Here is a 14,443-nt window from a genome sequence, read left to right on the forward strand (position 1 = left end):
CAGGCTGCGTGCTCGGATCGGGGTCTGGTATGGATTTTAGGGGGACCCCACGCCGTTTTTTCGGCGTAGCGGGGTTCCCCTTTATAATCCATACCAGACCTAAGGGCCTGGTATGCCCCGCGACGGGGCTAGTAAGGTGTCAATCTCGCCGATAAAAGCGGCAAGATTGACATCCTTTTCTAGTCCCGTCGCACCTGAGTCACGTTCAAAATGAACGGACTTGTCCGTGTGTGGGCAAGTCCGTTCATTCTGAAAGTCCGCCGGAACTCCGGCGAAAGTCCGTCGGAAAGACGGGCGGACTTAGCCCGCCGGAAAGTCCCGGCGTGTGTGGGCAAGTCCGTCCGTTTTAAAGTCCGGCGCACCTGGCGGACAAAGTCCGTCGGAAAGTGTGCCGGACCAAGTAGGATAGAAAGTCCGCTCGTGTGTACGCGGCATAAGAGATTATGAAAGGATACCTGTGTAAGATCCAGCGTGAAGCATTTATGGGTGCGGGGAACCTCTAAGTTTGTTTTGTGCTATTCATGTTTGTACAGGTATGTGTTGTGCCAGCGTAGAGTAACTGTTCGGTACCGGAGACCTAATAGGAATGCTTCCCTATTGGGAATACTTGTCAGTGCCTAGAGCACTCCCTCTCATATGCTTTTAACTGATCATCAGGATATTCGTGTAGGATATTGTCATTGAGTGAAGGATCACGTCAGTTAGGGTAATGATTGTGATGCTTCAAAATGACTGGAAATATGCAAGTTGTATTGTCAGGGTTCACATCTTTATGTTTAGAATGTAGGCACTAAGGTGGTATGCAATGTTTCCCCCTCTGAAGGACATCTGTGGTATGGATGTTTCCATACATGTGGAGGATCGGGTATTTGTAGGAAAGCGGTCACATTAGGTGTGGACTACGCCTTAGGAGTCTCAAGGGATCATTTCTCTCGTCTTTCCATTTGGTAGGTAGTGGCCGAGGTGATGATCTGCTAGGGCCACCTATTCCCACTCCTCATTACAGGGAATGTTAAGTGTGAGTGGTTAGTGTGGTGGTGGCTAATTAAGGTGGGTGGCCTTTTTTGCGAAGAGCCTGGGATGTTGTGCAAACGATGAATAGGCAGCTCATCAAATAGTGAAGTAACTTGAGTAAATAGGCTTGGCTGAACTTTCTGATTGAGCCTATAGATGGGGAATCGTGTAGTGCTGGATAAAGGATCGTGGCCCCACAGATCATCACCCCACTTTATCTAGAGTGGGCTAATGGGATACCATTCAGGCTGATATATTGCTCATCGCCAGCGAAACTGCATGCATATAGTAAGCAACACTATAAATATATATATATATATATATATATATATATATATATATATATATATATATATATATATATATATATATATATATATATATATATATATTTAAAAAAAAAAAAGGGGGGGGGGGATTAAGCAGGGGGAAACACCTAGAGAAATTGGGAAAGGAAAAATCATAAAAGAAAATAACATGGTGGGGGAGGTGACTTGCTGGAATGGTAGCCTTCTGCTTCAAATGGCAATGATTGTGCACAGGATTGTCCCAACTATAGTCTACACAGTCCTGGGCTGTTACGATCACTCAAGCAATGTAAAGTGTGATCCATGAGTATGGGCATAGAGTCTGAGATTTACACAGCTGTGTGCCTCGCGGTGGTATGGGAGAATGTTCAATAACCCAGGTAGGACCGTTCGGTGTGGTAAAGGATATGCAAGTCAGTGCAGAAGGCGAGGAACAAGAAAAGCAGTGGGGAAAGGAGAATAACTGATGGTCAACTTAGCTGAGCTTGGTGGGATCCGTCTTCGCCGATCAATGGTCGCGGCGTGCTCTCCTGGTTTGCGGAGCTTTTGATGGGCTGGATCCGTGATTCAGGCCTGGAGCTGAGTGGTGAGCCCAGGTATCAGACGGTGAACGTCGTCTCCTGAAGCGTTGTTCCTGGGTCTCCATGGGTTCACTGCTGAGTGGAGCATTTCTTGTAGCAGGGGGACGGAACTCCATGTACCAATCAGGAACTTCTGTGAAGGGGATTTCAAGTGTTTGACAGAAGTAGCGTAGATCTTCAGGCACTCTGAGAAGCGCGGATCGGCCTTGGGTAGAGGCTGACAGAGTGATGGGGAACTTCCACCTGTATGGAATCCCCTTGGTGCGCAGGACTTCCAGGAGAGGGCGCAGTTCCCTTCGGCATTGCAATGTGATGTTCGACAGGTCCTGGAACAACCGAATGTCCGTGCCATTGTGTGTTAGCGGGGTCACAGTACGGGCTCTTCGTAAGATTTCTTCCTTTAGCTGGTAATCAATGACGCAGCAAACCACATCTCGAAGTGGATCCGAATCTCTTCCTCGTGGACGAAGGGCGCGGTGTATGCGTTCCATACCTATTGATGTAGTAGGGGGTCTCTCCAGCAGGGTGTTAAATAGGCCTGTCACTTCTGCTTGTAAATGGTCTGCATCGATTGTTTCCGGAAGGCCTCGTATGCAGAGGTTATGGCGCCTGCCACGGTTGTCCAAATCCTCCATGTGGCGATTAAGGTCCCGTAGTTGCGTAGTGTGGGTGTCTAGGACTTGTCAGGAACGGCGGAGCATGGATGTATGAGTCGCAGAAGAGGTCCCTATGATATACGGGAGCGTAGGTATCTGAGAAACCTCTGTTTTCATCAGGTAAACTTCTCTGTCAGCGGGAGCTCACAAGTTATGCTGCCATCTTCCGCTGAGGTCTGAGTTTATAATAAGTGTATGCATATGTATAAATATTTTTATATATTTAGTTTATGAATTTTGCAGCACTAAGACACTTGGAAGACAGTGAATAGACCTGACCACGTGCTGCCCATAAAGGCGCTTGTCTCCTAGACAGGGAGTCTCCTGTCCCCAGGTGGAGCCTTCCTGACTTCTATGCTAAGCCCTCCTATCTCCTTGCTGGAGCCCACACCTATCTCCTGATAGGCTTGGGCATAGCTCAGGGTTTCTATCAGCCCTATAAGGGCTATGCACACCTAGACACACACCCTGCTGGTCTTTAGCAAGACCTGGACACTGGATTGGAGATGTCTTCCCTTCCAAAGCACTTTGAAATCTCCAAACTATGAAGCCCAATCTAGGAAGATCAAAATCTGGAGAATGCTGTCAATCCTCTGAAGTCCCTTACTCTGCAGATGTGCAAACCCTGTGTCCTTTCTACAACCATTTTCACAGTGGCAGGTCACTCACCAACAAGCCAGCCACCTCTAAATAAATACATTTCATCAAGCGCTTTATAACACACCCAGGGATATCCGCCAAATCAATATGATAGTTCTTCAATAGTTACTCTCCACCTCTCCAGGAACAATCACACCCGAATAGTCACAATATACCAAAGGAGGTGCTTATAGTGCAGTATTTTTATTTAACCACTTCAGCCCCGGGGGATTTGGCTGCTCAATGACCAGGCCATTTTTTGCGATATAGCACTGCTTCGCTTTAACTGACAATTGCGTGGTCGTGTAATGCTGTACCCAAACAAAATTGACATCCTTTTTTCCCACAAATAGAGCTTTCTTTGATCGCCTCTGTGGTTTTTATTTTTTGCGCTATAAACAAGAGAAGAGCGACAGTTTTGAAAAAAACACAATATCTTTTACTTTTTGCTATAATAAATATCCCACATTTTTTATCAAAAAAATTAATTTTTTTCCTCAGTTTAGGCCGATATGTATTCTTCTACATATTTTTGGTAAAAAAATCGCAATAAGCGTATATTGATTGGTTTGTGCAAAAGTTATAACATCTACAAAATAGGGGATAGATTTATGCCATTTTTATTATTATTTTTTTATCGGGACTGCAATATTGAGGCGGACACATCGGACGCTTGACACATTTTTGGGACCATTGCCAATTATACAGCAATCAGTGCTATAAAAATGCACTAATTACTGTATAAATGTCACTGGCAGGGAACAGTTTACACACACAGATCCCAGTTCTTGCTCTGTCACGAGCGATCGCGGGAGCCCAGCGGTCATCGCACCCCCCCGGGCACTTGTATCAGGTCCGTGCACAAGCTGCGGGCGCCCCTAGTGGCCAAAAGGTGATGCGACGTAAGTTAAGGTTGTTTCGCCCAGCCATGCCATTCTGCCGCAGTAAAACTGCGGTGACTGGTCGGCAAGCGGTTAAACAAATGTTAAACAAATGTTAAAAAAAAACAAGTAAAATGTTAACACTCACACGTATTTGTGCCCAAATATAGCACCAATGTAAACAGCCTGTAATGTACTCTACTCTGCTAGCAGGAGACCAGCGTGCACTCTGTAGATTGGAAGTTTGAGCCGGACAGGACATCAAACGAAACCGGAGGTGACAACGATCACGGAGCTTTGACTAGTTTCGCTATTCCGGTGTCCTCAGGAAACCTGGTCACCGCCATTTTCCCAGAGATTTTTATATATATATATATATATATATATATATATAATATAAAATTGATACAAAAAATAAAAAAATTACAATAATAGGCATCGGTCCCTTTCATGTTGCCCAGCACCATCTAGTGGGTGAAAAAAATATACTCAGGAATAGACCAATCCCAAATGAATCCTATATACAAGAACATCTAGGATTAAGAATAAAAGCTCATAAAAAATAATAAGTAACCCACAACTGTAAAGTCAGTCTTTATATGCAGTAAAGCATGTTTGTTATACTCACTGTGGAACCTAAGTGGTTAATCCTCTGCATTGTGTAAAAAGGCTGTTTGATCCTGTCTCCTCTTATCCTCTCCTTCTTCCAGAGTCCCCAATATATCTCCTGATAGTACAGAGGCTAGGAGACAAGCTGCACATGCTCAGTTTGGTGTGTATTGCTAGAGCTTTTTTTTCCTTGGGAGACTGCATGTGATCAGCACAGAGCCAATCAGCACTGTCAAGACAGAGGGTCAGGGGTCCTGCATCCTCATAGGACAACCATGGGAGAATGAAAACTCCTCCTACAAGCTTTAACCAGAGACTGATAGAAGTCACAAGACTGCTCTAACTGCTGATGAGAAAAGGTATTCAGCAGTTTACATGTACTAAAATTATTGCATTTCCATGTTTTGTGTACTGTGGGAGGTCAGATATAGTGAATGCAGGGTCCTGGGTTTAGTAACATTTAAAAAAGTGGTCAGGATATGCCCACACAATTTCGGGACAGTGCAGGGCGGGGAGGGGGGGTTATGTATTAGTTTTTCAGAGACATGTTATTGCACTACATGCAGGATAGAGAAATATGGTACTTTAAAAAATCTGGTTTGTTGATGAAAGTTTTCTCTTTGCACTTTATGTGCACACACATGCGATGTAACGAGGGCAGGAAAAATTGTGACCTGACACAACCACCATAACACATCTCTATCCCTGTTATGTTGCATACTAGAAAAATAGTGGTGAAAGGGACTTTAAATGAGACGTGTCATAAAAAATACATATAAGCATTATCAATTTTATTATATTTTTATTTATTTATTCATATATGTATTTTTTAATGACACGTCTCATTTAAAGTCCCACTGACCACTATTTTTCTTGTATGCAACATAACAGGATGGAGACGTGTCATGGTGGATGTGTCAGGTCACAATTTTTTTCTGTCTATTGGGTGGAAGACACCCCGTTCTACAGTGACCTGCTACACCACTATTTCTGATTGTATATCATATTTTTATTTTATATTTTTTTTGACTAGCAGTTTGTTTTTTCTACATAATTTTTCCTTGATTTTTTTTCCATCTTCTTCATTGTCAAACCCACCATTTCCATCTACCAGTTGGCCCACGCCAGCGGGGGTCCCTTCACTTCCGTCTGATCCCGGGGCTGCGATGCGTGACAGTGCTTTCCCTCCCCATCCCTGATGGGGTGTGGGCGGGCGTATCCTCTCACGCATCGGCGTCATGTCATCATACCCTGCTAGCTGTTCCAGTGGCACTGTGATGCAGGGAGAATCCATTCTAGGTGACGCCCACGGTGGAAAGGTGTTCAGTCGTTTCTGTCCAGCATGACGTTGGTGGGGACCCGCCCCAGTCCCGGATATAAGAGCAGGGAGCCAGCAGGTCATTGTCATTACCACATCTACTACAGAAGCACTGGCATTTCTTTACTCCTCTCACACGTGAGATTTAGAACATATTTTTTGTGATTTCACTCACGCACTTTAACTTACTCAACCACCATCACACTGTTTCTCAATTCACTGTGTTTTTGGTTTCAGTTTATTTGTATTTTTCGTCACTTTTCCACTTATCCCAGCTTGGAATCCATGTCTCTGGGTCGTTTGTTTCAACATTACATCCCTGCATCCTCTTTTTTTTCTTTCTTTTTCTTCTTTCTTTTCTTGCTATTTCACTTATCCTGGTGCTTCTTGGAATTTTGGACACTTTCACTGACTCACTCATGCATACTTATTCACATATATTAATTTATACCATTAATGTGGGCTACATGTTTGTCATTTTAATAGGGACCACTATGTGGCAACCCGCTTGTTTCTCGGCTGCTTTCCTGGGCTGGGACATTTTTCCTGCCTCAGCCCCAGGGGAGACCTTTGTTGGAGGTCTATACCCCCTCTTTTGTGCCGGCCCAATTTCATAGCTGACGTGTAGGTATTCAAGGTTTTTTTTTTTTTTTGTTTTTGTTTTTTTTTGTTTTTGTTTTTTTTGTTTTTTTTTTGAACCATTGACTAGTATATTATTTTATTTATAGATATCTCTTACATAGTTACATAGTTAGGTTGAAAAAAAACACAAGTCCATCTAGTTCAACGATAAAAAAATTAAAAATAAAATAAAAAATATCATACAGTCCCATATACCCAATCCTATACCCTCAGTTGATCCAGAGAAAGGTGAAAAAAAACAGAAAAGCAGAATCCAATTTGCTACAGCAGGGGAAAAAATTACTTCCAGATCCCCGGAAAGGCAATAGGATTTTCCCTGGATCAACTTTACCTATAAATGTTAGTACCCAGTTATATTATGTAAATTTAGGAAAGAATCCAGGCCTTTCTTAAAGCAATCTACTGAGCTGGCCAGAACCACCTCTGGAGGGAGTCTATTCCACATTTTCACAGCTCTTACTGTGAAGAAACCTTTTTGTATTTGGAGATGAAATCTCTTTTCCTCTAGATGTAAGGAGTGCTCCCGTGTCCTCAGTGTTGACCGTAAAGTGAATAACTCCACACCAAGTTCACTATATGGACCTCTTATATATTTATACATGGTGATCATATCCCTCCTTAATCTCCTCTTCTCAAGAGAGAATAAATTCAGTTCCTCTAATCTTTCCTCATAGCTGAGCTCCTCAGTGCCTCTTATCAGTTTGGTTGCCCTTTGCACTTTTTCCAGCTCCCCGATATCCTTTTTGAGAACTGGTGTCCAAAACTGAACTGTATATTCCAGATGAGATCTTACTAATGATTTGTACAGGGGCAAAATTATATCTCTCTCTCTCTTGAGTCCATACCTCTCTTAATGCAAGAAAGGACTTTGCTCGCTTTGGAAACTGCAGGGTGGCATTGTGTGCTATTATTGAGCTTATAATCTACCAAAACCCCCAGATTCTTCTCCACTATTGATTCCCCCAGTTGTACTCCCCCTAGTATGTATGATGCATGCATATTCTTACCCCCCAAGTGCATAACTTTACATTTGTCAACATTAAACCTCATCTGCCACTTAGTCACCCAATTAGACAGTGCATTGAGGTCGGCTTGTAAATTGGAGACATCCTGTAAGGACGTTATTCTACTGCATACCTTAGTGTCATCTGCAAAGACAGAACTGTTACTTTTAATCCCAGACCCAATATCCTTTATAAAGATATTAAAAAGTAAGGGTCCCAGCACCGAATCATGGGGTACACCACTGATAACCTTAGACCATTCAGAGTAAGAATCATTAACCACTACTCTCTGAATTCTGTCTTTTAGCCAGTTTTCTATCCATTTACAAACTGATATTTCCAAGCCTGTAGACTTTACCTTACACATGAGCCGTGTGTGGGGAACTGTGTCAAACGATTTTGCGAAATCCAAGTTTACCACGTCCACCGCCATCCCTCTGTCCAAGGTTTTACTTACCTCCTCATAAAAAGAAATCAGGTTGTTTGACAACTTCTGTCTTTCATGAATCCATGCTGTCTGTTGCTTAAAATATTTTTTTCCAGCAAGAACTCGTCTATGTGGTCTTTTATTAAACTCTCCAGTATCTTTCCAACTATAGAAGTAAAACCATCAAGTCTATAGTTACTTGGTAATGACTTTGTTCCCTTTCTAAATATAGGCACCACATTGGCCCTACGCCAATCCAGTGGTACTATTCCAGTCATTAATGAGGCCCTAAAAATTAGATACAATGGCTTTGAAATTACAGAGCTCAATTCTTTTAGGATCCGTGGGTGGATGCAATCTGGTCCAGGTGCTTTATCCATCTTTATTATGTCTAAATATTTCTGAACCATATCCCTTTTGAGCCATTGTGCATCATTTGGGACTGTCACTACCACCCCCATTATGGACATGAGCTCCCCCATGCTCCTTTTTATACACAGAGCTGAAGAAAGTATTTAATAAATTTGCCTTCTCTTTGTCCCCAGTCACCCACTCTAGATTATTTTGTAAAGGGCCTACATGCTCAGACCTGACCTTTTTACTATTAATATATTTGAAGAATTTTTGGGGGTTTGTCCTACTACCTTTTGCAATCTGTCGTTGGTTTTGAGCTTTTGCGTCCTTGATTTCCTTTTTACATATTCTGTTATATTCTTTGTAACATTTAAATGACACTAGTGTTCCTTCATTTTTATATTTTTTAAAAGCTATTTTCTTATTGTTTATAGCTTTTTTAACTTTGGCCGTGAGCCACATAGGTTTTATTTTTAGCCTTTTAAACTTATTGCCCATGGGAATATACTTTGCAGTGAGTTCACAAACAGTCACTTTGAAAAATTCCCATTTCTGTTCTGTGCCCATTGATGCCAATATTCCCTCCCAGTCCAAGTCCTGGAGTGCGGCCCTCAAACTTGGAAAATTTGCTCTCTTGAAGTTAAGTGTTTTTATCTTTCTCGTATGTGTTTTTTGCTTACAGCTAACATCAAATGAAATCCTGTTATGGTCACTGCTACCAAGATATAAAAAAAAGGAAAAGAAAGGCGCCTCTAAGTGCAGTATGCAAAATTTAATAAAGTGCACAAAGGGTTAAAAGCACTTAAAAGATTGTTGAGTGTTAAAAGACATGATAAAATCAGGAGTCCTCATCTGTGGCATGTGTCCATCCTCAGCATGGTGGTAGAAAGCAGTGTAGAGCCGTCCAGCAGCTGTAAAGCGTTCTCATGCGTGTTGGAAAGAGGAGGCAGCAGGGAAGCCTGTATTCACTGCGGGACACACAAGGCTGATGGTGTCAATGTAGAGAAGGGGGCGGTTATCTCCTCACTGCTACCAAGATGTTCCTTTATATGAACATTAGTAATAAGCTCTGCATGGTTTGAGATTACCAGGTCCAACAGAGCATCATTCCTAGTTGGGGCCTCAATAAACTGGACCATAAAATTGTCCTGTAATAGGTTTATAAATTTTTGCCCTTTGACTGTCCCAGCAGTGCCATTACTCCAGTGAATTTCTGGTTAGTTAAAATCCCCCATTATTATTACCGTCCCAACCCATGCAGCCCTTTCCATCTGTCCAAGGAGCTGAGTCTCCACCTCCTCATTAACATTGGGTGGTCTATAACAAACTTGAATGATTAACTTTGAACTACGCACATCTATATGCAGTTCCACCCATAATGCTTCAGACTCATCACACTCTCCATCAACCAGGTCCTCTTTCACACTCGCTTTGAGATCACTTCTCACATAGAAACAGACCCCACCAACTTTCCTTTTTACCCTGTCTCTCCGAAAGAGTGCATAGCCAGGAATATTAATAGCCATATTGAGAGAGTCCATGAATTCTTTATAATTCCTTGTATAGTGATATATTGTCAAATATATTGATCAATACGTATTATGTAATATGTACAGATGTTATGAAAATTATTTTAGGTTTAAATGATTCTCTTTGGTTTTAAGATAAAGTTCAAGAAATAAAACATAATGAAAATAAAAAATGAAAAGCAAAATATATCAGGAAAAGGGAGAAAAATTAGGGCGTTGAAGATAAAAGAAAAAAGGTCCATTTGTTGATGAATATTGAGAGAGTCCATGAATTCTTTATAATTCCTTGTATAGTGATATATTGTCTAATCAGCGTTTCATCCCCACTAGCCAGCAATTTCAGACTGTGCTTCTCCTATTCACATGCAAGAAAGTATCTCCAGCAATATCTGAAAGACAAAAAACTCTCCAACAAAACTAATTAGCAAGGTCGTTAAAATTTGTTTGAAGTTAAAACAAAGCACTATTTACACGTTTACAGTTTGAAGCTAATTCACCCCCGCTGCTAGAGAAGTGTCATTTGCATTCAAAAACAGATCTGGAGAATGTACATCCTGTACCCCCTTCAACTGCTCTAATAATGTATCACGTTCCCCTCTCATCTTGTCATGCTCAACCTTCAGGTGGTCATATTTCTGGTTTAACTGAGAAAACGGTATCCAGGTCTTGGACCTTTTCTTATTATTATTTTGGTCAGCTCTGTTTTTCATATAATTATCACCTATATTTGTGTCTCCTCTCTGCGTGTTATCATAGGATATCATCTTCTGATCTTTATGTTCAGTATTTGTCCTAAACAATGTGGCTAGATCAATTTTGACAGCCTGCTCATTTGACTTTCTCCATAAATGGTCTGCTCTCAGCAATATGTCTTTTAAATCATGAGGATTTGGGGTAACTAATAAAATATTGTGTTTGATATCTTCATGCAACGCATCTAGAAACATACTCATATGCATCAAGCCCCCACGCTCAAACGCAAGATTATTACCGACCAATAATTCCATAATAGTTGCTATCCTGTGTGACAATTCATGGGGGGAATCACTTTGCATTTGTTGGATCTTCCCATGAATAGTAACATCAGAACGTACACCATACAAAACACATAATAATTCCAGTAATATGTCCCTTGTCCTCAGAGGCTGAGTACAGATTTGTACTTTGTACTATTTCTCATCCAAAGACCACTTCCTATAGAATGTTGCAGAACTCTTTCTAAGTCAGATGGGTTGAGATTGTACATATCTCTGACCTGCTGCACGTCACAAAACCATTTTAAAAATCTGTTTAAATCATGGCAGGGAATCATTCCTATTTCTTTAAGAATTGCATCTAATTCCTTTGGTTTCAAAGGCTTCATTGCAAGCTGAACTTCACCTGTATTAATATTGTTATAAGCTGTGGTGGTCACAGTGGGTGCAACTGGCAATGAATTATCAGATTTAATATGAGGTTCTGTTTCATTTGATAGAAAGTCTGTGTCTGTATTTTGTTGCAGATTGCTGAATCCAAGATTTGATGCATATCTGCATTCCTGAGATCTCTTCTCTAATTCCATAATTCTTAATTTTAATCTCTAATTTTCCTCTGATAATTCATCACGTTTAGATTTCTCAAGCAAAGCTCCCCCAATGGTAACTGCATGCAATTTTAAATTTACTGTCTCAGTGTCTGATTGGTTTCGTAACCTCTCACAAACCTTGTTGCTATTATCAACTGCATTCTGTAACTGGGTAATTTCCTCAACCTTACCCTCCAAAGAACTTTCCATTGTTAAACAGCAAGATAATAAGCCCTGTATAATACAACCTTTCCTTTTACTTTCTGAAATTTTGCTATCAAAAACATTTTTCTCTAAAAATTCCTTCATCATAGTCCACGTCTGCTTACATTTTTCTGTAATTTCAAAAGGACTGCCATGGCGCTTAATACACTTTAATACCCATCTGTTAACTTCATCAGAACTGACACTAGCTTCACACTGAGTAAGTATTTTGACTATATTACTAATAATTTAAAAAAGGAAATATTTTACTCACACATTAGTTACTCCTTCAGCTTCCAGTTCAGGTCTTCTGGTACACGACAGTCTTTTTATTTTGTTGTTTCCAGTCTCCAGAGAATAATTCTGGGGTTCCCAACTTGTTTAATTTTGTAGATCAGACTCTCTTATGTCACAACCAGACATTAGAGTCACAGCACAGCTCTTGGTTCTTCATCAAACTTCTGTCCACCTCACAGGATTGTTGTCACCACCGACTTCTGTTACTAAGTCCGAAAATGCTTCTGGTCACTTGAACGGCACCAATGTAGTGATATGATGTATAGTGGGTATGATAATTAATTAGTAGTTATTATAATGATAATGTAAGTACTCTTCTGCAGCAACCCAATTCTTCCAGAGAGATGCACTTTATTGACTTCCAACACAGAACAAGGTTCAAAGTCCACAGATGACAAAAATCCAACAGAATATATAACTCAGAGTCCCATTTTTCCTAGATTTGTGCCTTCATAGTTACACACAGACAAGACTAAACTATAGACTAAACGCCATGTTATATTCACTAGACACTGAATGGCTGAGCAATTTGATTGGCCGTCTCCATTCAGGCCTTTGATATGCTTTAGTCTTTCAGACAGACAACAACCCCCAGCCGTGAACAGCTGCAGTCATAAACCGCCCCAATCTGCACTCCCGCATATCAACATCAACAAGTCCCCTTTGATATGTGTAATTAGAGTAGATTAACAGATACCACCTGAACACCCTTTTGAGTCCTGCAATACCTACATTCCTAATCTGTATTCTTGCATATTAACATCAACAAGTCCTCCCTGATATATTAGCACCCCAGGAGGGAGCTTCCGCTAGGCCAACCAAAAACACTAATTGATTCCATTGTTACCCCCTCAAGTCTAATTACCATCAATAAATACTTATTCTATGGTCCTTTAACCAATGTACCCTTTGAAATGTTCAATTAGGTTAACAGGCCATACCTCACACACCTAGGTAGACTTGCATAAGATCAACATATCAAAGGGTCTTCAGCTGTCCCCTTGATATGTTAAAATTCAGTTGGCTTGGACAACTCAACTGAATTTCTGGTCAACATAGCACTCCAATACAACATTATACATAAATCAGCCAACATATTACAACAACTTGGACATGACTACAGGTAAGCAGGGGTTCAGTCAGGATCTGGGAATCCCAGATTGGTGCTGGGTTTGCAACTAATAGGTTACAGAGAAGCAAAGCTGCTGAGTAAAGCAGCCATCTTGGTTTTTTGCTGTACATGCCTCTGCAAGAACATTATATAATACCTTCATTAATATGCATATACTGTATATGTATACATTTTTCAGGAGACACATGGTAGTTTTCTGCAGACATGTAGCACAGTAATTAACAAAGAAAGCAACAACTAAATATGATGTGCATTTACAGTACACATTTTTAGTAAGTTATCATTTGAGTAAATATTAAGCACTTTATTTAGCATGCAGTAATCATCAAGCTTTCTATTGAATACATTTTTAAAGGAAAATGTTTTTTAAATTATGTTTTTTTTTGTGTGGTAAAAATACATTAAAAAAAATAATTTTTAAAATTTTGAATAGGAATTAACTGTGATATAAGTAAAAATAATCTTCAGTACAGGGTACTTGCATTAAGCAAGTAGCTCTACATATGCATGCCTGAAATTAAAAATTCTTAATCAAACATGAACATTTATTCTTTCTTGAAGGTCTATGATTCTCTTTTGGACCTCCTTACATCGTCGGATAACTATGCAAGATACAGACGCAGGCTTGCGCTTTGTGAAGGCTTTCGTTTTCCAGCTTTGGGAGTTCACCTAAAAGACCTCATGGCTCTGCATGTGGCTCTGCCTGACTGGTCTAATAAAACCAGAGGTGTCATAAATATCTCTAAAATGCGCCAGGTCTATAAGGTTGTTCATGAACTGACTGAAGCCCAGAGATTAGAACCTCCTGTGAAAGCCAACTCTGACCTTCTCAACTTGCTAACGGTGAGACATTTCATATGTGATAGAAATGCCATATTAAAATTGAAAAAGAGATGTACTGTACAGGACTATACACAATTAAAATCAACATAAGAACACTAAATAGGTTATTATCATATACAGACACAGACAGGCCTCACTACAGCTCAAAAAGCTTTGTGAAATGGGCAATAAACAATAAGAAATCACCAAGTGTCAAAGCCTAAGTGTAATGAAAACTTTTTTTTAAAACATCAGGATTTAGTTGAAATCTGAAGAATCTGAAGTCCTTTGATCCACCAACCCCTGCAGCTGTGACTTTGTGGTGCCTAATAAGAGCACTGGACCTATTGTTTTGGATTCAGAACAAAACTCCGATATTATTATATCTACCCCTGATCAGATTGAATATTAAAGCATGCACGCTCTGAAGTGATTAAGCTGACTCTCAGTTCAGAATAAAAA

At 40.5% G+C, this 14,443-nt stretch overlaps 1 protein-coding gene across 6 annotated transcripts in view; it reads left to right on the plus strand.

Annotated features, from left to right (window-relative positions):
* RASGRP2 (RAS guanyl releasing protein 2) overlaps window positions 1–14,443 on the plus strand; it is a 1,629,940-nt gene that overhangs the window by 702,504 nt on the left and 912,993 nt on the right. For 5 of the 6 annotated variants that reach the window (XM_073605066.1, XM_073605065.1, XM_073605067.1 and 2 more), the window contains exon 9: window positions 13,721–14,002. The exons of the other annotated variant lie outside the window; for it this stretch is intronic. In XM_073605066.1, coding sequence (XP_073461167.1) covers window positions 13,721–14,002 — 282 coding nt within the window. The remainder of the gene's footprint in view (window positions 1–13,720; window positions 14,003–14,443) is intronic. 6 annotated transcript variants of the gene reach the window in all.

Source organism: Aquarana catesbeiana, linkage group LG11, assembly GCF_042186555.1.
Source record: "Aquarana catesbeiana isolate 2022-GZ linkage group LG11, ASM4218655v1, whole genome shotgun sequence".
NCBI classification, from domain to species: domain Eukaryota; kingdom Metazoa; phylum Chordata; class Amphibia; order Anura; family Ranidae; genus Aquarana; species Aquarana catesbeiana.